General features: G+C 45.5%; 1 protein-coding gene across 3 annotated transcripts in view; it reads left to right on the top strand.

Moving 5' to 3' along the window:
• LOC120913327 (cytochrome P450 2G1-like) overlaps positions 1 to 24391 on the top strand; it is a 79884-nt gene that overhangs the window by 5142 nt on the left and 50351 nt on the right. Inside the window, exon 1 of one of the 3 annotated variants that reach the window (XM_040323197.1) lies at positions 9318 to 9347. The exons of the other annotated variants lie outside the window; for them this stretch is intronic. Coding sequence (XP_040179131.1) covers positions 9333 to 9347 — 15 coding nt within the window. The 5' untranslated portion in view covers positions 9318 to 9332. Of the gene's footprint in view, positions 1 to 9317; positions 9348 to 24391 lie in introns of those variants that run through there. 3 annotated transcript variants of the gene reach the window in all.

Raw genomic sequence — 24391 nt, 5'->3', positions numbered from 1 at the left:
TAAAAGCCAAACAAAATAATGACTTCAGCCTCCTGGCTCACACATGCAAAAGGAAATGCCAAGCCACCTGGCTCTCTTCAGCAGTAGCACCACTGCTCAGCATAAAGCCCTCCTGACGCCTGTCAGCAACCTCAGATTTAGGTCTCTGGGTTTCACAGTGCACAACTGCACTCTCCAGCTACTTCCGTGCACACCTGGACTCCTCGGGAGGGTGGAGCCCAGAATACTGGTCCTGAGTCTCCTATCAGGCCCACATACACCTGCACAATTAGTGTGCTGATCAGCTCTAAAGCCTGAACTCAGGACTGGGGATTTCATCCCACCCGGATCTCTGCGAAATCCCCGGGCTCCAGGTCCCAAAGTGGATTTTAGTAAATACAGAGGAAACTGAAAAGCCAGTTTCCTCTCAAATCAGCAAATACCCTGGAGCCCCTCAACCTGCCTGGTTGAGAATCCTGGGTCACCACACCCCTGGGGTACCACACTACTACATATCTCCCCCCCTTGTTTCGACCCAGAGGGCGGAACACACCAGTACAACCTCCTCACTTTGGCATGACCATGCAAGCTGCCCCCCACATGGGCCAAACCTTGTCCCATCCGGTGACTTTCTCCACGTCCCCCTGCTACATTTACTCGGGGTCTGCAAAGACACTCCCATGCCTTTTTACGTGTACGCTTCCAAAAGCGCTGCCTTCCCATTTCCCTTGGACCTACACTAGCCACCTTATCAGTAGGGAGTTTACTACTCTTGGCACCTTTTTGCACCCAAGGCCGATTTCTGAGCTTTGAGGGTCCGATACCATTAAGGTTACCAAGGGCTCCCTCAATTTCCGATAGACCACCCCCTTTCCGTTTATTTAATTTGTAAGGGATCAGATTTTTAAACCCTTGTTTAGCGATAAGTGGGGGCTCTTTTATTGGGGCAACACTGGTCCCTCTCTGAGCTCTATGTACGGGCACCCCCTTACTGTCCAAACTTGGCGTCACTTGTTTCCCCATGTACACTGCATGCTTCATGCTGTCAGTTTCATCACTAACACCCTCATATAACTGCGGCCTCATCCTAGTCTCCCTCTGAAGGACATCCTGACTATCTCGCCACTCTGAGGTTTTTAAGTGATGTGACACCTTGCTAAGCTTTGGGCCATTTCCCTCCAACCATTGTTTACCAGGATCCTTCTCAGATCCTAGAAGTTCCTCAAACCTCAGGAAACCTTCTCCAGAATTACCCTCCTGAACCTGTAGGGGGCCTAATTCTGCTTTACTTTTTACCTCTGTGTCAAACCTATCATTCCCTGTCTCACTACAATTTTCAGGGTTTGCTACAACCAGATCAACTTGACCAAGACCATCAGGTCTACCATTATTTTTGATGTCACCCATGGCAACCAAACCATCAAAAATCGCCAACATGCTGCATTTTTCATCATGGTCAGAAATATCAATGCATTTGTCATATTTAATTTCACCCATGTTTGGCAGGGCAGTGTCTGGAGAGGAACTGCACCCAGCGGAGTGGTTATCTATGGCAGCTTCAGTACACGCAAACTCCACTGGCATGAGATCCTCTGCCAGCAACTGTCCCGACCGCTGAACATCGCATAACACAACATTTGGATCTTTGACTACAATCAGTTCACTTATTGCTGTGCCCTCTGGCACTTCCACCAACATCAGCTCATTTGGCACAGCATCATCCATTACCACATCATTAGAACCTTTGTGGATCACAGACATGACCTCTTCTGTGCGTTCGCCATTACTTGGCGCTTCCATCTTGTGAGCAACATCATCTGCAGCAGCAAATGCACCATTGCATATAAGTTGCTCTGCAGGTCCTTCAACTGGCACTGCAGAAATCATGTCTGCTCCACTTTTACCAACAGAGGCCTTTTCCAACAAAGCCAACACGCTTTTTGCCCATCTGTCCCAGTCTGTTATCTCTGTGCCAACTTTTGTTTAAACTAGACTGTGGTAATACATTTTTAACCAGAGCAGGCTGCAATACCACACTCTCACCACCTTGCTCTAATGGCGCGTCATTAAACACATGAACACCTTCACACCTGTCATTGCCAGACAGCATTAAGACACTTCCATCATGAGTGTTTCCAAACATATTAGTTTTAGCATTTAACATTTTGTCATCACCATGTTCAGGTACCGTCTTATCCTTCAGAATGGCACCATAGCTGTCCCAGGCAACCTCCGGCTCCAAAACGCAGAGCTCCCTGGGGGTTTCTAGGGACACCTCTGTGGCCTTAATCACGGTTGCTAGGTCAGATAGCACATCTTTAACTGTATTCATATCAAGATTTATATCTCTAGTGAGCTGCACTAGCCCATTAGCAGCTGGGCCATCAACTTTAGCCAACACAATATTATCAGCTTTACCCATCACACTGTCACATTCAAGTTTACCACTTGCCTCCCCACTGAACAGGGCACTGCAGCGAGGCAAGTCCTTTTCCACACAGACAGTGGATCTCCCATTTGGGGTCACTGCAACTCCAGTGTGCACATTCACATAGTCAATCTTTTTCATGCATTTACCAGCAACAGTCTTACCGATCACTGTAACAGGGACTGCCATGTTCATTTGAGTACGTTGTCTTTCACTGGCCAACTCCCCCTGGTGGCCATGGGATGAAATTGCAGCAGCCACTGCTGACTCCTTAGCACCCCCTTCAGGCACAACAGGTATTTCCTCACCGTTGCCAGAGGTGATTGCAAACACACTTGCACAAGGATCTGGGCTTGCAGACAAAGACTTCTGCCCAGTAGCCATATCTCCAGCCAAGTTCCATAATCTGGGACAAGAAAAAATTCCATGCCCAAGCTGACCACATTCCAGGCATGGTACATTTTTGCACATTTCTTTAGTGGGACGCCTCCCCACATCTCCACTGTAGCTCCTTCTTCCGGTTGACATCTGATCTTTCGTTGCTAAAGGAGATGGCACTCTTCCAGCTGTACTTTGCTGACTCTCCCAAACGCAGCGACTTTGCGATTCTTGATGCATTGTTGCTTTCAGCTTGCCACGATCCTCTGTCGGCAATACGTTTCTCACGTGGTCTGCAGACTTGACATCACCACCGTTGCTACGGGCAACCACATACCTCTCAAACTTCTGATCCGCTTTTTGGACACTTCTGGCACTTAAATCAGGTTTCCCAAACATTGTCGCAGACCTTTGTCTGGCCATGTCACCTTGTCTTGGAGACTGAGACAAAGGGCACTTGGAGACAACATGCCCCCACTCTCTGCACCGCAAACAGCGCTCTTGCTTCAGAGCCTTAGCAGGGCTTCCCCAACTGCATCCTCTTGTAAGCATGGAACTTTTCTTTTTTTTAATTCAATACTTTTTTTTATTGTTTCCATACAAATATACATAAAAGTTTACAGATTCAATTTTTTTTATATACTTAGTGCATTTTATGTGCGTACAAAGGATTAATTGCAAACAATTAAACGTGTCTTTTCACCCCCTACCCACCCCTCCCCTCCCTCCCTCTCTCCTATCTTACTTTTAAAATGCATACACGTTTTTTAATTTCATTCTTTCCCTTAGGTTGTTTTTCCTTTTTCTCTTTTTTTCTCCCTTAATTTAAAGTGAGCGTCCTATTTTACATAACCAGTGCTCCCATATTGCCTTAAATTTTTTAAGGTTTCCCCTTCTAATCCATGTTCCCCTTTCCTTCCCAATTGTGCTATTCATTACATTCAACCATTCCTCTGCTGTGGGTGGGTTTTGTGCTTGCCATTTTAGTGCTATTAATTTCCTTGCCTGGAACAGGCATCTTATAACTGCTTCTAATGTGTCCCTCTGTCCCATTCCCTCCTCGATGCATCCTAATAGACAGACCCTGGCTTCAAGTTCCAGAGCTGTATTAAAAGTTGCATTTATAATGTCCAAAATTTTTACCCAATATCTATGCAATTTTGGGCATTTCCACATCATGTGGATGAGGTCCCCTGTATTTTGACATCTGGGACATTTATCATCCTGCTTCCATCCGAATCCATATAATTTCTTTGGGGTATAGTAGACCCGGTGTAGGAGGAATAAGTGGGAAACCCGTTGTGACGGGGCTAATGAGACCCTTGTCCCTAGTTCCAATATCCTGTCCCATTGGTCGTTCGTTAAAGGTCCAATATCCTCCTCCCATCTCTGCTTGTTTCTACTCAACTTCTCTTTTCCTATTAACTGATCGCTGATCTGTTCATATAATTCTGAGATAAGACCTTTCAGGACCCCCACCTTGATTAGCCTTTGAAGTTGCGTGAGCTTTTGCCATCTTATCGGCTGTACTTTAAATTGGGCTTGTAGTGCGTGTCTAACCTGTAAATAAGTAAAAAACATGGAGTTTGGGATGCTATATTCCCTGCTTAGCTCTGAAAAGGGTTTTAAAATGCAACCTGTATACAATTGCACCACTCTGGTTATCCCCCGTTTGTCCCATTCCTTTAGTTTCCCCATGGCCAGGATTTCTTTCAGATTATTATTATCCCATAATGGGGAGTATTCTGTTAGTCCTTTAAAGCCCAAAGCTAATTTTGCTGCTTGCCATATTCTTACCACCATCTTCACTTTTGGGTTTTTTACCGAGAAGGAGTTGGCCTCTAAAGTCTCTATTACCGAGCCGTGGGGAGATCCTCTTAGCATCATTTTCCCGCTTGCGTTTCCTCCCCCCTCTATACTACACCCCCCCAAATGCTGCAGCTGTGCCGCCAAGTAGTAACTATAGGGGTGTGGGACCGCTAGCCCTCCTCTGTTTGTTGGTAATTGCAGCTTTCGGAGACTGATCCTTGATTTTCCCTTTTTCCAAATTAGGGTCCTAAATAGGGTCTCTATCTTTTTAAACCATCGATTGTCGATCCACACTGGGGAGTTGTGGAGTATATAGAGCAATTGTGGCATCCATATCATTTTAATTAAATTGCTGCGGCCGGCCACCGATAGTGGCAAATGTCCCCATATCTCCGCTTTACGTTTAAATTTACCCAGAAGTGGCACTAAGTTATTATTTATAAATTGTTCTGGGTTACATGTTACCACAATGCCTAGATACTCCATCTTCTCCCCAGTTTTTAATTGAGGAATTCCTATTCCATCATTATTGCTTACCGGATCCACTGGTAAGAGTGTTGACTTTTCCCAGTTTATTGCAAGGCCCGAAAATCGACCGAACGCTTCTACTGTTTGGACTGCCATTTTAAGGGAGGTTGTAGAATTGCCCAAGAAAAGAAGGATATCGTCCGCATAAAGTGCGACTTTTTCCTCCTCTGATCCTCTCTGAAACCCCTGTATTTCCTGTCTTGTTCTAATAGCAATCGCCAAGGGCTCGATTGCGAGTGCGAAGAGAAGGGGGGACAATGGACATCCCTGTCTAGTTCCCCTTTCCAATTCGAACGCCTGTGAAACTTCATTATTTATTCTTATTTTGGCCTTTGGGGAATTATACAATAACTTTATCCATTTAATAATAGATGGACCGAACCCAAACTTCTCCAGAGCATGCCAGAGATAGTCCCACTCCAGACTATCAAAGGCCTTGGTGGCATCTAATGATAGGATAGATCTATCTCCCATATTCTCCGTTGGAGTCTGTAAGTTTAGGTACAGCCTTCTTATGTTTATACTCGTTGACCGATTTGGAATAAATCCAGATTGGTCTGGATGTATTAATTTCTGAATATATTTATTTATTCTCGTTGCCAATACCTTAGACAGTATTTTTACATCTGAACAAAGCAGAGATATGGGTCTATAAGATGATGTATCTAATTGATCCTTCCCTTCCTTCTGGAGCACTATAATAATTGCTTCCATCATAGAGGGGGGTAGCCTTCCCCCTTCTATCGCCCAATTCAGCGTTTTTAGTAATTCCGGGAGCAGTACCTCACCGTATTGTTTGTAAATCTCCGCTGGCAGGCCATCTGGCCCTGGGGATTTTTGATTGGAGAGTCCTTTGACTGCCTGTTGTAGTTCCACTAATGTAATTGGGGATTCCATAGCATTTCTGTCTTCCTCTGACAGAACTGGGGTTCCTATTCCTCTAAAAAATTCTTCCATATGCACTTTAGCTTCCCCCTTTTTTGATCTATATAAATCTTTGTAGTAAGCTGCAAATGTGTCCACTATTACGGATGTTTCAAGTGAAATCCCACCCCCTACCGTCCTAACTGCTGGTACTTTAGAGGGTGCCATATTAGTTTTTGCTAGGAGGGCCAAAGTATGGCCCACACTTTCCCCCTCCGAATAAGCGCTCTGCTCCTGGAATAGACGCTTGTTTTCGACTTTCTTATTAACCACTAACTTGTATTCCTGTTGCTTCTCCAACCATAGTTGTTGTTGTTTAGATGGTGTTGGATTTTCCACATATTGCTTTTCAGCCTCTAGGACCTCCTCCCTTATTTTCTCCTCCCATTCCCTTGAGTTTCTCTTAATCTTAGCTACCTGCTGTATCAATATACCCCTAAGGAATGCTTTTAGGGCGTCCCAGACCACTCCCTCTGGCGCCGTACCTTTATTAAAGTCCAGAAATTCCCTTAATTTGATGCTAATTTCTTCTGGCTTCCCCATGACTTCTAGCCAGAAGGGACTTATTTTCCAATTACTTTGGGGGCATTTGTTCCCTGTATTCAGTGACAGCACCAGAGGGGAATGATCAGAGACCCCTCTTGGGTAGTAAGATATTTTGCTAACTGCTTGCAAACATACACCGTTTCCCAGGGCCATATCTATTCTTGATAATGTAGAATGTGTGCCTGAGAAACAAGAGTACTGCCGTAGGTCTGGATGTTTCACCCTCCAAACGTCCCACCACCCAACCTCTTTCAGAAATTGGCTTAGATGCCCCTCTCCTTCCCCTGGGCTCTGTGTCCCCGGTGGAAATCTATCCATCGTTCTGTTCAGCACGTTATTTAGGTCTCCAACCACTAATACCGGAATATTTACCTTATTTACCACAAATTCCATCAATTCATATAGAACCTCCATCTTAAAGGGAGGGGGTATATAAATGTTAGCTAGTACATATGGTGCATTTTCTATCAAACAGTACAAAAAGATATAGCGGCCCAATTCATCTATTCTTGACTCCATGCATACAAATGATACACCAGTTTTTACCACTATGCTCACTCCTCTAGAGTAGGAAGAGTGGACAGAATGATACTGGCTTTGATATTTTCTTTTATTAACCAGTTTTAACTTTGTTTCTTTAGTCAAATGGGTCTCTTGAATACAAATCACCTCCACCCCATACCACTCCAGGGTAGTAAAAACTGCCGCTTTTTTCACTGGGTCCCCCAACCCCCGGACATTCCAGGAGCCTATATTTATCATTTTAGGTTTCATACCCAGCCAAAGATATCAAACCAAAACAAACCCTTAACATCGGAAGAAAAAAAAAAAAAAAAAAAGGAAAAAAAAAAACAAATTTATATACCATTTTTAAATCTACCCAGGAAGAAGAAAAAAGAAAAAAGCATTTAAATGTATATACAGGTCTAATCCCTTCCCTTATACTTAATAGGCAAAACGTGATACTTGTGCTATGATATGATTTTACCCTCCCATCCCCCCCTCCCACCTCCCACCTTCCATCCCCCCACCCATCTTGCCTATCCAGGCCTACCCTTAGGGCTATACATGTGACCTCTCCCTTCCATCCCTCCTCTACCTTACCATCCATATCTATCATGATCCCGTGTAGATCCTGTGTAGATCTTCCCCTACCCTTGCTCCAAAAAAAAAAAAAAAAAAAAAAAAAAAAAGGGGAAGGGGCAAAGAGAGGGGGGAGGAGAGAAGCCCCCCCCCCAAGGGGTAGTGGTAGGTTTCTAACGCGTGTATATTAGTGTATACTCCTTTCCTTCCTTCCCCCACACCCCATGTCTATCTATTTATGTAAATTTTCTCTCGCTTTTTTTCCCCCCCTTTTTCCCTTCCCCCCTTCTTCCCTCCCCCCCTCTTTCCCCTCCCCCTCCCCCTTCCCCCTTTAATATGTGTTAAAAGTGGATTGATTCTTCCATTTTTTCCCTTCCTTAGGTTTTCAAAAAATAATTTCCCAATTATTCAGAACTCAAAAAAAAAAAAGGGGATCTCCCCGCCCCCAATATGTAACCCTTATTCAGTCTTCTCCATATTATCCAACCAATCGGCTCATAGTTCATTCCTGTACTTTGTTCTGTTCCAGCCACTGTGCTGCTTTTCCTGGTGTATCAAAAAACTGAGGGCCTTCTGCTGTCATTATTCTTAGACGTGCTGGATATAATAATGCATATTTCATTTTACTCTTTAATAGGTTACGTTTTATAGGTGTAAACTCCGCCCTACGTTTACTGAGTTCTGGAGAAAAATCTGGAAATAATGAAATCCTTGAACCATTATGAAAAATGTCCCCTTTCTCTCTTGCTCTTTGCAGCGCTGCAAGCATGGAACTTTTCACATTAACAACTGGCCTGCTTGTACTAGCGTTACCAGGGGCAACAACATGCACTTCTCCTTTAACTGGAGTTGGTTTAAGAAAAAACAGTCTGCAGTACTCTCCAGCAGGCTCAAACCCTTGCATCATCTTCGCAGTAACTCCACCAAACTTTTGCACCGTCCCGCAAAAATATGAAGCACTGTCACTTTAAAGCAAGTTGCTTTCACACAGATTGTGCTGTCTCAAGCACACAAACACAGTTCATATAACAGATGAACTCACTTTTCCAGGGATCTTCAGTTCTGCCAAGATTCACCTTTCACAGCAACATGCAATGCCTTTTTCCTGGCTGCACTTCCGCACACAGCCAACAGTTCCTGACGTGAACTCACTGTAGAGCAAGGACCCGGATTTTAGGGGTGTTGAAAATAATCGTTGCATCGATGCATCGAGATTATACCCTGGACGATTCTGCATCGATGCGGTATTCGGCAATAATCGATTAATAATGACGTCATTGCGGCCCCTCCCCCTGCACAGCAATGTCTTTGCTGGAAAGATATGCCGCCGATCGGCTGGCTGCGCCTGGAACTTTCCCCTCCTCAACTCACACAGTGTAGCCTGAGCCTCGTTGCTTCCCCCACCCACAATCTCCCCCTCCTCTGGGATTTGGAGCTCTGACTGGACAGTGACACTGGTCATCTCCCCGATGGGCGGTGCCGAGCCGCACGAGGAGCTGAGAGACCAGATACACAGATCATGACTGCACGGAGCTGACACTGCAGCTGTTGTAATATCCGTGGGGTGAGGCATAAAGTTGGCTTCTGCAAACTACAAACGAGCTGTGAGGAGAGGAGGGGGGATGGAAGTGCTCCGGAGGTGAGAGATAAGCCTGTCATGCTTGATATATGGGTGAGTGTATCGAGGTGGCACACCCCCCCCCCCTTCCTGCTGCAGCTATCCTCTGTGTGTGTACTGTTTGCCTAACACATTGGGGGGGCTGCACAAACTCTTTTACTGTCTAATTCCTTCCTGTGATTTCCCCATCATCTCTCCCCTCTGGAACCATCTAGTGATATTTCTTGCTGATTGGAATGTCTCCCTTTTTTTTATTTGTGCAGTGATATTGACCTGTTTACTATGCAAGTTGCTGCCAAAAGACTCAATGGGTTTGTTAAAGTGATACTAAAGGGTATTATTTTCTTCTTTAAAATAAAAATAAAAATCATACTTACCTGCTGATCTTCTGTATAATTTCCGCAGTCTCTGACCATTTCCTGTAGCATGTCCGCAGTCTCTGATCATCTTGTGTAGAATGTCCGCAGTCTCTGATCATCTTGTGTAGCATGTCCGCAGTCTCTGATCATCTTGTGTAGCATGTCCGCAGTCTCTGATCATCTTGTGTAGCATGTCCGCAGTCTCTGACCATCTCCTGTAGCATGCACGCAGTCTCTGACCATCTCCTGTAGCATGCACGCAGTCTCTGATCATCTCCTGTACTATGTCTGCAGTCTCTGACCATCCCCTGTAGCATGCACGCAGTCTCTCACCATCTCCTGTACTATGTCTGCAGTCTCTGACCATCCCCTGTACCGTGTCTGCAGTCTCTGACCATCTCCTGTACCGTGTCTGCAGTCTCTGACCATCTCCTGTACCGTGTCTGCAGTCTCTGACCATCTCCTGTACCATGTCTGCAGTCTCTGACCATCTCCTGTACCATGTCTGCAGTCTCTGACCATCTCCTGTACTATGTCTGCAGTCTCTGACCATCTCCTGTACTATGTCTGCAGTCTCTGACCATCTCCTGTACTATGTCTGCAGTCTCTGACCATCTCCTGTACTATGTCTGCAGTCTCTGACCATCTCCTGTACTATGTCTGCAGTCTCTGACCATCTCCTGTACTATGTCTGCAGTCTCTGACCATCTCCTGTACTATGTCTGCAGTCTCTGACCACCTCCTGTACTATGTCTGCAGTCTCTGACCATCTCCTGTACTATGTCCGCAGTCTCTGACCATCTCCTGTACTATGTCCGCAGTCTCTGACCATCTCCTGTACTATGTCTGCAGTCTCTGACCATCTCCTGTACTATGTCTGCAGTCTCTGACCATCTCCTGTACTATGTCCGCAGTCTCTGACCATCTCCTTTTGTATTTTGGGGGGAGAGCCATGCGCACTTGCGCTGCAATCGTGATGCATCGCGGAATCGAATCGAATCGTGGACTTGATAATCGTAATCGCATCGAATCGTGAGACCGGTGAAGATGCGCAGCCCTACCGGATTTCACCGTCTTGTGCCCGCTAAATCCACCACTTGTAAGGTTGGGGGTTGATAGCTCAAGTGGGATATGCGATTTTAAGCAATTCACGCCAGTCCAGAACTATATTTAAGGGCCTGGTAGCCCATTTTTATTAAAGGCAAAAATAAAAGTCCAAACAAAATAATGACTTCAGCCTCCTGGCTCACACATGCAAAAGGAAATGCCAAGCCACCTGGCTCTCTTCAGCAGTAGCACCACTGCTCAGCATAAAGCCCTCCTGACGCCTGTCAGCAACCTCAGATTTAGGTCTCTGGGTTTCACAGTGCACAACTGCACTCTCCAGCTACTTCCGTGCACACCTGGACTCCTCGGGAGGGTGGAGCCTGGAGGGTGGAGGGTGGAGGGTGGTCTTGAGTCTCCTATCAGGCCCACATACACCTGCACAATTAGTGTGCTGATCAGCTCTAAAGCCTGAACTCAGGACTGGGGATTTCATCCCACCCGGATCTCTGCGAAATCCCCGGGCTCCAGGTCCCAAAGTGGATTTTAGTAAATACAGAGGAAACTGAAAAGCCAGTTTCCTCTCAAATCAGCAAATACCCTGGAGCCCCTCAACCTGCCTGGTTGAGAATCCTGGGTCACCACACCCCTGGGGTACCACACTACTACAATATATATACATATATATTACATAAAAACATTTGTATATATTTAATAATGCTATAAATGCATGTAATTAACTCTATGTATTCTTGCGCTCCAGATGAACTAATTGTCCTTCTCTACACACCCCTGAAGAAGGTTATGCCGAAACGCATCGGGTGTAAAGAAGGTTCTTCTTGTATTTACCTATATGGTGACAATCTTTGGAACTCTGTATTTTAATTTAATATTTTAACAATTTTTGATGAATATGTACAATTGTGAATAAAACCTTTTTTTACTCTCAATATCCTGTATATTTTGAAATATTAAAAGTCCACCCAGGGGAACCCCCCTTTTTCTTTTTCCTTGGCACTGTACACTGTACAAGCAGACTAGGGGGACCCAAAGGCCCAATATTTAAAGGAATCTTTCATTTTTATTGTTTTACTTTAAGCATTATTAAAATCACTGCTCCCGAAAAAACTTAATTTTTAAAAACCTTTTTTTTTGCATTGATGCATGTCCCCTGGGGCAGTACCCGGGTCCCCATACACTTTTTTTTATGGCAATAACTTGCATAAAAGCCTTTAAAATTAACACTTGATTTCTCATGTCCGTGTCCCATAGACTTTAGGGTTTGCATGTTTGTTAGAACTTGTTGGTTTGTTTACGGTGTTCCAGTGTGAACCTTTCCGGGGGGGGGGGGGGGGGGGCTGAGCAAAACAAGAAATGCAAAGACTAATTCAGTATTAAATTATTGTAAACAGACAACATGTCAGACAATAACAACATAGGATTGTGTACAGCAGTGGTTCTCAGGGTGGTTGTTGACTCAATTTTACTAAATTCTGCCATCCGCTCTGTAGCATTATAAGAAGTTTCCATGTGCCTGTGTTCTTAAAAAAAAACTGCCCGAATGTACCGTATGAGCTCCACTCTGGGCTGATTCCTCTCCTCCTTCTCTGTCTGACTCACAGCTGCAGTGGACGGTCCTGAGAGAGAGCGTTGGCTGAGCGGCGGGAGCGGAGCTCACATAGGTACAATGGGCAGATTTTTTACAGAAGACAGGCACAGGGAAACTTCTTATAATGGTACAGAACGGGGGGCGCAGGTACGAGCTGGGAGGGGAGGAGGACTGAGGACACAGACACAGGGAGAGCTGCAGACAGGAGGGCTGAGGCTGATGGAATCACTTAAACAGACCACGGTATCAGGGGCTCAGCAGCCATAATTATTGTGGTCTGTTTGCAGGGGGGAGGGTATAGCCAGGCAGGATCAGCCAGGTATTTTAGGGTAAAAAGAGGGGCCAAATTACACAGCAAAAGCGCTGTGCTGTATAACATGCTTAAGGGGAACAGGATCAGGATTTTTTTGGAGGTTAACAAACCTACCCCCAACAGGCCATGTTTTGGAAATTTCTCTCAGATAAAATAGCTGTCCAAAATAGCAAGTCATTGACTCTGATTTAAAGCACCTGTGCAAGATAAAGTAAAACCTGCAAACATGGTCTGTTGAGGGAACTTGGGGACAGGGTTGAGAACCACTGGTGTACAGTATCTAAATACTTTACATCTAAAACATAAGAATAATTAACATAAAATAATATTTCACATGCCTTTTACAATTTGGTGCTGTTTTCTTACTTCTAAAAGTAAGAAGAAACCTAAAGCCTTTATAATTGGTCATAGTCAGAGTTGTTTTGATTAATAATTATTTCTTTATTTGAGATGGATTTTTAGTAAGTAACTTGTGACCCGTATTATTATTATATAGTTTATTATATTAATGCCTTCTACAGTCTGCATTATTTATTTTTCTTTAGCGTCTACAATCCCTGGCAGAAAGTATGGAATCACCACTCTTGGAAAATGTTCATTCAATTGTTTAATTGTGTAAAAAAATAACTAATCGCAGACATGCCTCAAAACTATTTTCATTTAACATTCCAACCTTCCGGCTCTAAGAAACAATAAAAAAACAGGAAAAAAGAATGAAAACTGTAGTCAATTGCAACTGTTTTTGCTGATCAATCAGAGGGAAAAATATGGAATTACTCAATTCTGAGGAAAATATTATGGAAGCATAAAAAAAAAACAATATATGGAAAATAGAAAGAAACTGCGCTAAAAAATACAGAGAACATCAGAGAAAATCAATGTTAATATTTGGTACAGTAGGCTTTCTTTGCAATTACAGCGGTCAAACATTTCTTGTAGTTTTACACCAGCTTTGCACACACTGGAGGAGGAATTTTGGCCCACTCCTCCACACAGATCTTCTCTACATCAGTCATGTTTCTGGGCTATCGCTGAGAAACACGGAGTTTGAGCTCCCTCCAAAGATTCTCTATTGGGTTTAGGTCTGGAGACTGGCTAGGCCACGCCAGAACCTTGATATGCTCCTTACAGAGCCAATCCTTGGTTATCCTGGCTGTGTGCTTTGGGTCATTCTCATGTTGGAAGACCCAGCCTCGACCCATCTTCAAAGCTCTAACTCAGGGAAGGAGGTTGTTGCCCAAAATCTTGCAATACATGGCCCCGGTCATCCTCTCCTTAATACAGTGCAGTCACCCTGTCCCATGTGCAGAAAAACACCACCAAAGCATGATGCTACCACCCCCATGCTTCACATTAGGGATGGCGTTCTTGGCATGGTACTCATCATTATTCTTCCTCCGAACACGGTTAGTGAAATTATGATCAAAAAATTATATTATAGTCTCATCTGACCACATGATTTTCTCCCATGACTCCTTTGGATCAGTCAAGACAATTATGTCAGCAGTTATTTCACACCCTATATACTCTTATTAAGACTGCTGTACATCATGGCAACTCCTGCCCATGTGATATGACTCTGTATCAACTACTACTGTTAATACTACTACTGCTGCTTCTGCTGCTGCTGCCGCCCAGTCAATACACCTATGTCAGCAGTTATTTCACACTCTATATACTCTTATTAAGACTGCTGTACATCATGGCAACTCCTGCCCATGTGATATGACTCTGTATCAACTACTACTGTTAATACTACTACTGCTGCTTCAGCTGCTGCTGCCGCCCAGTCAATACACCTATGTCAGCAGTTGTTTAACACTCTATATCAGACCTGGGCAAACTACGGCCCGCGGGCCGTATACGGCCCGGCGGACCTTTTAATCCGGCCCCCGGGCAGTGTTGCCAATAGGGCCGCCGCCGCCGAAGCCGCCGCTGCCACGTTAATCACCGCGGCGGGGAACATTACAGACAGCGTTCGTTTGAACAGCTGTTTTCCCCGCCGCGCATAGACACTCCCCCTTGGACGGATCTGTCCAATCGCGAGCAAGGGGGAGTCACATAGACACTCCCCCTTGCTCGCGATTGGACAGATCCGTCCAAGGGGGAGTGTCTATGCGCAGCGGGGAAAACAGCTGTTCAAACGAACGCTGTCTGTAATGTTCCCCGCCGCGGTGATAACAGTAGGTACGGGGGACAATGGCTGCTGTACGGGGAACAATGGCTGCTGTAAGGGGGACAATGGCTGCTGTACGGGGGACAATGGCTGCTGTACGGGGGACAATGGCTGCTGTAAGGGGGACAATGGCTGCTGTACGGGGGACAATGGCTGCTATAAGGGGGACAATGGCTGCTGTACGGGGGACATGGCTGCTATACTGGGGACATGGCTGCTATACGGGGGACATGGCTGCTATACGGGGGACATGGCTGCTATACGGGGGACATGGCTGCTATACGGGGGACATGGCTGCTATACGGGGGACATGGCTGATGTACTGGGGACATGGCTGCTGTACTGGGGACATGACTGCTATACTGGGGACATGACTGCTATACTGGGGACATGGCTGCTGTACTGGGGACATGGCTGATGTACTGGGGACATGGCTGCTGTACTGGGGACATGACTGCTATACTGGGGACATGGCTGCTATACTGGGGACATGGCTGCTGTACTGGGGACATGGCTGCTATACTGGGGACATGGCTGCTATACTGGGGACATGGCTGCTGTACGGGGGACATGGCTGCTGTACGGGGGACATGGCTGCTGTACGGGGGACATGGCTGCTGTACGGGGGACATGGCTGCTATACTGGGGACATGGCTGCTATACGGGGGACATGGCTGCTATACGGGGGACATGGCTGCTATACGGGGGACATGGCTGCTATACGGGGGACATGGCTGTTATACGGGGGACATGGCTGTTATACGGGGGACATGGCTGCATTTGGGGACACATTTAAAAAAAAGTATCGGTATTCGGTATCGGCGAGTACATAAAAAAAAGTATCGGTACTTTTACTCAGTCCTAAAAAAGTGGTATCGGGACAACCCTAGTTGCCAACCGTCCGTAGAATTACGGACAGTACGTAAATAAAAGGCACTTTTTCCCTGTTCGTAAAAGTCCGTAATAAGGGAAATGTGCCCGTAAAAAGATCCGAATGTGAGCCGCAGCGCAGGCAGCGTCTAGTCCTCCTACATTATGCATAGCCTCGCCCTCTCTGACCGCCCAGCCCACCACCACCCGCCACGCAGCCAATTATCAAAGCGCATTTTCGCGCTAACAACACTGCTGCCAGCCTATTCAAAAGAGCAGCGCGGGGAAACTGAGGAAAATCGTAGCATGTGTGGACTCTGTGGAGAGCGGCACCGGCGGGATAGCACACAGCAGCAGATGTAGTGGACACATTGCAGACGCACCCCCACTGTGACGGAGTGGACTGAGTGAAGGCAGACGGAGACCGACCAGTGCGCCTGCCTGCCTGCTCTGCCTGCCCGACTGACTGACTGTAGCAGTCGGCCAGCCGCCATGCTGGTGCCCGGACCTGGAGTGGACCCTGGTCTCCACTCTCTTCGTTGGAGTAGGACTCCTCGTGACGCCTGCTGCCTGCCCTCAGTGCCACTGCCCTGGCCTTGTCTGGTGAGTCCTCCTCAGTCCAGCAGCAGAGTGTGAAGTGCTGTCCTAGACATCATCAGTATGCTGTGTCCTCCTCCTGTGCCCCTTTCACCTCTCCACAGGTCAGATCTGTGGCGAGGTGAAAGGGGCACAGGAGGAAGACACACCATACTGATGATGTGAAGAAGTGATATGATAATTTATTTGCAGCCTCTGTGCCATGTCCCCAGCCTCTGTCCCCCTCCTGTGTCATGTCCCCAGCGTCTGTCCCCCTCCTGTGTCATGTCCCCAGCGTCTGTCTGTCCCCCCCTGTGCCATGTCCCCAGCATCTGTCCCCCTCCTATGTCATGTCCCCAGCGTCTGTCCCCCTCCTGTGTCATGTCCCCAGCGTCTGTCCCCCTCCTGTGTCATGTCCCCAGCGTCTGTCCCCCTCCTGTGTCATGTCCCCAGCATCTGTCCCCCTCCTATGTCATGTCCCCAGCGTCTGTCCCCCTTTTGTGTCATGTCCCCAGCGTCTGTCCCCCTCCTGTGTCATGTCTCCAGCGTCTGTCCCCCTCCTGTGTCATGTCCCCAGCGTCTGTCCCTCTCCTGTGTCATGTCCCCAGCGTCTGTCCCCCTCCTATGTCATGTCCCCAGCGTCTGTCCCCCTCCTGTGTCATGTCCCCAGCGTCTGTCCCCCTCCTGTGTCATGTCCCCAGCCTCTGTCCCCCTCCTGTGTCATGTCCCCAGCCTCTGTCCCCCTCCTGTGTCATGTCCCCAGCCTCTGTCCCCCTCCTGTGTCATGTCCCCAGCCTCTGTCCCCCTCCTGTGTCATGTCCCCAGCCTCTGTCCCCCTCCTGTGTCATGTCCCCAGCCTCTGTCCCCCTCCTGTGTCATGTCCCCAGCCTCTGTCCCCCTCCTGTGTCATGTCCCCAGCGTCTGTCCCCCTCCTGTGTCATGTCCCCAGCCTCTGTCCCCCTCCTGTGCCATGTCCCCAGCCTCTGTCCCCCTCCTGTGCCATGTCCCCAGCCTCTGTCCCCCTCCTGTGCCATGTCCCCAGCCTCTGTCCCCCTCCTGTGCTATGTCCCCAGCCTCTGTCCCCCTCCTGTGCCATGTCTATAACAAATACTCGTACCAGTTGTCCAACAATGATATTTACTGCTTTTTATAAAGAAATACAATTGATTTTATGCAGTATTGAGTTTAGCCTTTTGGCCCGGCCCTCCAAAATATTTTTAGTTTCTCATGTGGCCCCATCGAAAAAATAATTGCCCACCCCTGCTCTATATACTCTTATTCCTACTGCTGTTCATCATGGCAACTCCTGCCCATGTGATATGACTCTGTATCAACTACTACTGTTAATACTACTACTGCTGCTTCTGCTGCTGCTGCCGCCCAGTCAATACACCTATGTCAGCAGTTATTTCACACTCTATATACTCTTATTAAGACTGCTGTACATCATGGCAACTCCTGCCCATGTGATATGACTCTGTATCAACTACTACTGTTAATACTACTACTGCTGCTTCTGCTGCTGCTGCCGCCCAGTCAATACACCTATGTCAGCAGTTATTTCACACTCTATATACTCTTATTAAGACTGCTGTACATCATGGCAACTCCTGCCCATGTGATATGACTCTGTATCAACTACTACTGTTAATACTACTACTGCTGCTTCAGCTGCTGCTGCCGCCCAGTCAATACACCTATGTCAGCAGTTGTTTAACACTCTATATACTCTTATTCCTACTGCTGTTCATCATGGCAACTCCTGCCCATGTGATATGACTCTGTATCAACTACTACTGTTAATACTACTACTGCTGCTTCTGCTGCTGCTGCCGCCCAGTCAATACACCTATGTCAGCAGTTATTTCACACTCTATATACTCTTATTAAGACTGCTGTACATCATGGCAACTCCTGCCCATGTGATATGACTCTGTATCAACTACTACTGTTAATACTACTACTGCTGCTTCTGCTGCTGCTGCCGCCCAGTCAATACACCTATGTCAGCAGTTATTTCACACTCTATATACTCTTATTAAGACTGCTGTACATCATGGCAACTCCTGCCCATGTGATATGACTCTGTATCAACTACTACTGTTAATACTACTACTGCTGCTTCTGCTGCTGCTGCCGCCCAGTCAATACACCTATGTCAGCAGTTATTTCACACTCTATATACTCTTATTAAGACTGCTGTACATCATGGCAACTCCTGCCCATGTGATATGACTCTGTATCAACTACTACTGTTAATACTACTACTGCTGCTTCTGCTGCTGCTGCCGCCCAGTCAATACACCTATGTCAGCAGTTATTTCACACTCTATATACTCTTATTAAGACTGCTGTACATCATGGCAACTCCTGCCCATGTGATATGACTCTGTATCAACTACTACTGTTAATACTACTACTGCTGCTTCTGCTGCTGCTGCCGCCCAGTCAATACACCTATGTCAGCAGTTATTTCACACTCTATATACTCTTATTAAGACTGCTGTACATCATGGCAACTCCTGCCCATGTGATATGACTCTGTATCAACTACTACTGTTAATACTACTACTGCTGCTTCTGCTGCTGCTGCCGCCCAGTCAATACACCTATGTCAGCAGTTATTTCACACTCTATATACTCTTATTAAGACTGCTGTACATCATGGCAACTCCTGCCCATGTGATATGACTCTGTATCAACTACTACTGTTAATACTACTACTGCTGCTTCTGCTGCTGCTGCCGCCCAGTCAATACACCTATGTCAGCAGTTATTTCACACTCTATATACTCTTATTAAGACTGCTGTACATCATGGCAACTCCTGCCCATGTGATATGACTCTGTATCAACTACTACTGTTAATACTACTACTGCTGCTTCTGCTGCTGCTGCCGCCCAGTCAATACACCTATGTCAGCAGTTATTTCACACTCTATATACTCTTATTAAGACTGCTGTACATCATGGCAACTCCTGCCCATGTGATATGACTCTGTATCAACTACTACTGTTAATACTACTACTGCTGCTTCTGCTGCTGCTGCCGCCCAGTCAATACACCTATGTCAGCAGTTATTTCACACTCTATATACTCTTATTAAGACTGCTGTACATCATGGCAACTCCTGCCCATGTGATATGACTCTGTATCAACTACTACTGTTAATACTACTACTGCTGCTTCTGCTGTTGCTGCTGCCGCCCAGTCAATACACCTATGTCAGCAGTTGTTTCACACTCTATATACTCTTATTCCTACTGCTGTTCATCATGGCAACTCCTGCCCAAGTGATATGACTCTGTATCAACTACTACTGCTAATACTACTACTGCTGCTGCTGCTGCTGCTCAGTCAAGACAACTATGTCAAAAGTAATTTCCCACTCTATATACTCCTATTACCACTGCTGTTCATCATGGCACCTCCTGCCCAAGTGATATGACTCTGTATCTACTACTACTACTACTACTGCTGCTGCTGCTCAGTCAAGACACCTATGTAAAAAGTTAATTCCCACTCTATATATACTCCTATTACCACTGCTGTTCACTGATACCACTGATAGTTAATTTATCCCTTAACTACCCCCATTTGTGAGGGTCGGGGTTTTCCTTTAAAGTCCCATGCAAATCAATGGAAAATGTATGTTCCCACATAAGTTCTGTACGCCTGGAGATATTTCAATAATACCCGCTATACATATTACTTATATGCCAAATAAAAATATATAACAGTTAAATTAACCCTTACCAACACCCTTATATAAAAGATGGGTATATTTATATTACTATGATTTTCCTCCCCAAAAGGTTAAGATAGGAAGACCGGGCAACGCCGGGTATTCAGCTAGTAATAGTATAAAATGTTTTCGGTTATTATTAAGCTAGATGTGTTGATGTTGATGTTGATGTTGATGTGTTAGATGTGAAGTTAGATGTGTTTAAAAAACTAACAATTTCAATAAGAAATGAAACCTTTGCAAAATATAACATTTTTTATAAAAAAAAAAAAAAAAAAAATTAGGACATTAACTTCTGAAGCTCTGTCACCTCATCCATGTTTTTCGCCAGTTGTTGCACCAGTTGTTGATTTTGGCGCATCAAAAACAGTATCTGCTGCTCATTTGCCATTACTCTCTTCGTCAGGTTTTTCATGGCAGCTTGTTTCACCTCTAGCTTTTTTAGAACTGTTAGGATATAAGAAAAAAACATTTGGATTTCAAAGACCGTTACGAAAGATTATTTTCAGCCATAAAAATAATAAAGTCTGACTTAAGAGACTCTATGAAAGAGGATCTGGCAGAGGCAATTCTCTTCCTTAGAACTCTACATTGCATTTATTTGCATTTGCTAAGCCTAGAACTACATTTCAAGATTAATATAAACCATTTCTAGGTTTTTCATATTTTTTTTTTGGGTTCATTATAGATAAGCTTTGTTTTGGTTCTAAAACAGCCAAATAATGTGGTCTGTATTTTTGAACTGTTAAAGATCATGTTCCTGATGTTTAAGCCTGCTGCTACTATCCAGTCACTTGATTGTTTTCATTGTGTTTGTCTTTTGCTTAAACTGTGCAATACAGTAGACTGTTGGCTTCCCAGCCAGTAGTCCTGTGGTAGTTTGCGTTTCTTTCCCTCAAGGAATCTATAAAATACATTCGCATATTAATACAGAGGAGTCGGAGTCGGGGAGTCGGGGAGTCGGAGTCTGAAGTACATAAAACTGAGGAGTCGGAGTCGAAAAATTTATCTACCGACTCCACAGCCCTGCTTTAAATGCTGTCCATTTTTAGAGCTACATTTTATTGTTGAAATTTTATTAATATATGTGCACATATTTACCCTCCTGATTGACGGTATAATTAACCGTCTCATCCTGCTCCTCTTCCTCGTCACCCACTACTCCACCAGAAGTTTCGGGGGGGGGGGGTGCAGCTCCTCCTCTTGCTCCTCCACAGGAACTGGGGGTGGTGATGTGGATGGCCCTGGCTGCTCCTCCTCATCCCTCTCCTCCTCTTCCACATCCTCCTCCTGCTCCTCCTCTGCGGCCTGTCGCCTTGTGCGCTTGGGGCGCACAGTTGGTAGCGGAGCTCCTATAATAACACAATGTTCATATATTATAAAAATGTTTTCTAATGACGTATGCAAATTCTGTGTACTCTACTGTATTGTATATGAATACAAATTAATTTATATAGACAGTTAACCAATGGGACAATGTTATATTAAAGGGTCTTGTGGGCACTACAGGGGACTGAGCGTGAGCTGGGCTGCCACCATGGTAAAATGAGCTGTTTTTGTCTCCTTTGTTTTGTTCAGACGATCTCATGTTAAAAAAAAGTACTTGATGGAGTACACAGGATTACTATAACAACCCCACGCCTAACACAGGAATTTAGTGGGAATCTATATATATAAAACTCAACGTGTGTGTGCATGTATGTATGTATGTTCCACCATCACGTCCAAACGGCTAAAGATATTTACATGAAACTTGGCACACAGGTTACTTATATGTCAGCCACAAATATAGGATTGGTGGTTTAACCCATACCCACCCCCATTTGCCTTGGTCAGGGTTTTTCTTTAAAGTCCCATTCAACTCTATGGGAAATACATGTTATTTCATAACAGCTGTAGATATTTCGATAACACTTGGTCACATGTTATCTATACGTCCACTTAAAGTATAGGATCGTTAATTTATCCCTTAACTAACCCCATTGGTGAGGGTCGGGCTTTTTGTTTAAAGTCCCATGCAAAGCAATGGGAAAAGTATGTTCCCACATAACTTCTGTGTTCCTGTCTGCTGTCCCATGTTTTTTTCCAACAGTACTATGAATACCTTGGCTGGTGGTGATATATGTTACAACAACATGGCGTCTTGGTTAACAACATCTGACCTTACATTAATTACATATGACCTTACATAAGTGTCCCCAAGGGACCCGGGCTGGCTCAACGCGATTGCCACTGCGCTGACAAGCCATTCACCTCTGCAGCTAGGGGTTCGGATCCCGCTCTCGGCTACATGTGAATTGAGTTTGGTGGTCTCAGCTCGGCCCCCGGTGGGTGTGCTATGCGAGGTAAGCCTGCGCTTAGTATGCCCACCTCCCTCCCACAAAAACCACCACACTTACACACGCAATCGCAATTGGGTTAACATGCACGCACTCTGACCATGCGGTCTCTAAAAAGAGAGGCGAAGGACTAACGGGGCTGGTTGAGCGGGCAAATCCTCTCACTCCCTTATTGGGAGTCCCTCTGCCCCGTGGGGCTTCGAAGCGGAGCAGGTAGGACGGTCTGTGTGGGAGGACCCCCTCACACCCGCCATTGCCACCCGGGGCATGGAGAAAGGTGGCAGATTACCTCTGGGGGAGGCCTGCCTACTCCCAACTCCTGCAGTCCGGCTCCTCTCTCGAGTACACGCACAAAATACACTTTAGGGAAAAAAAAACATAACTGTGACCAATAACTTACCAGGATGATATTTATTCCGGATACGCCTGACCCGGTTCATCTGGCGCCTCTTCAGGTCGGACCACTTTTTGAGGATCGCCATGCGAGTGTGTTCTTCGCCTAGTTCCTCAATCAGGGAGCTTATAACTCCCTGTTTTTCTTGCTGCCTCCGCAGCTCATCGTATCCTGTTTCCAGGAACTTCTGCAAGATGAAGAACAAAGTATATTGTAATACTTTTGTTGACAGCCTTATGGATATATGACATAAATGTATGCTATTCAACAATTGGAAGCATTCTCGCCTTATTAATCAATGACAGGGGTAACATGACAGATTTTATATACTGCCATTTCGGTCGCCACCTTTTTTACATAAATATAGCAGCCATTATCATTTGCATAATTATGAATATATACTAACTTTTAAACTAGACTAAAATGCAGTTGAAGATAATGAAATAACAGTGGTCAAAATACTTACACAAATCAGCAACTTTTCCTCAGATACAGTGAAATTACTTCCAACCATCTTGCTCTGCGATTGCGTTGCGATCATAAAGTTGGAAACTGGCAAGGGTCCAGGAAATGGTCGCGTGTTGTTCGCGTGTTGATTGCGCTGCTTGGACCGAGATGGGTCCATATGGCTTCGGCTGTATGGACCACAGTAACTCTTTTCCCTGTCAGGAGCCTAACGCCCCGGGGGGTCAGAGACGGGACCTTTTCGGAGGACCACTGACGTATGCAACCGTCGCAGTTTTTTGTGATGTCACTCTTTAGGTGTGTGCAAATTTTTCCTTGCACCGGGTGGAGTTTTTGGGTTGTGTTTTGCACGCCACAGGCTTTTCAACAGAAAATAACCAGCTGGAGGCAGAATGGTTGCAAAACACTACGGGTTTGTTACCTAACTCTGGGTTTCAAGACCAGTCCACCTCCAGCTGTTGCAAAACTACTACTCCCATCAGCCACGGTCTGTCAGTGCATGCTAAGAATTTTACTTTTGCTGCATCTAGGGTGCCACAGTTTAGAGACCCGTGCATAAAGGCCTGAAAAATGTGGGCCTGCAGAACTTACAATACTAGAAGTGCCAGCATTCCCAGGCATGCTGGAAGTTGTAGTTCTGCAACATCTAAAGGGCAATATGTATTCGAACGTCCTTGGGCCTTGAGGACACTGAAGTCAGGACGTTCGCATACGTCCTATGTCCAAAAAAATGTTAAATTCATTATGCTAAATAACAAGGAAAAGTGCCTAAATACACATTTGCCAACCAGGGTGTCTGCAGCTGTCCAGGCATGCTGGGACTTGTAGTTTTGTAAAAGCAGGAGACACATTTTTTGTGAAATACTAATATCTGAACATATATACTAACTTTTAAACTAGAATAAAATGCAGTTGAAGATGATGAAATAACAGTGGTCAAAATACTTACACAAATCAGCAACTTTTCCTCAGACTTAGTGAAATTGCTTCCAACCATGTTGCTGTAATATTGCGCTGCGAACATAAGTTGGAAACTGGCAAGGCTCCAGGAAATGGTCGCGTGTTGTTCGCGCTATTGCGCATGCGCGATCGAAAAATCGCAATCGCAATATGTTTTTGGGTTAAAATATCATACATATTCGATTTCAGAGTGCTGCTACAGCAGTTTTCGAAATATCTGCAATCAATTTCGCATTCGCATTTTGTGA

The sequence above is a fragment of the Rana temporaria genome, chromosome 9 (assembly GCF_905171775.1).
Source record: "Rana temporaria chromosome 9, aRanTem1.1, whole genome shotgun sequence".
Lineage (NCBI taxonomy): Eukaryota > Metazoa > Chordata > Amphibia > Anura > Ranidae > Rana > Rana temporaria.
Note: the sequence above shows the minus strand (reverse complement) of the source record. Positions and strands in the feature narration are given on the sequence as shown.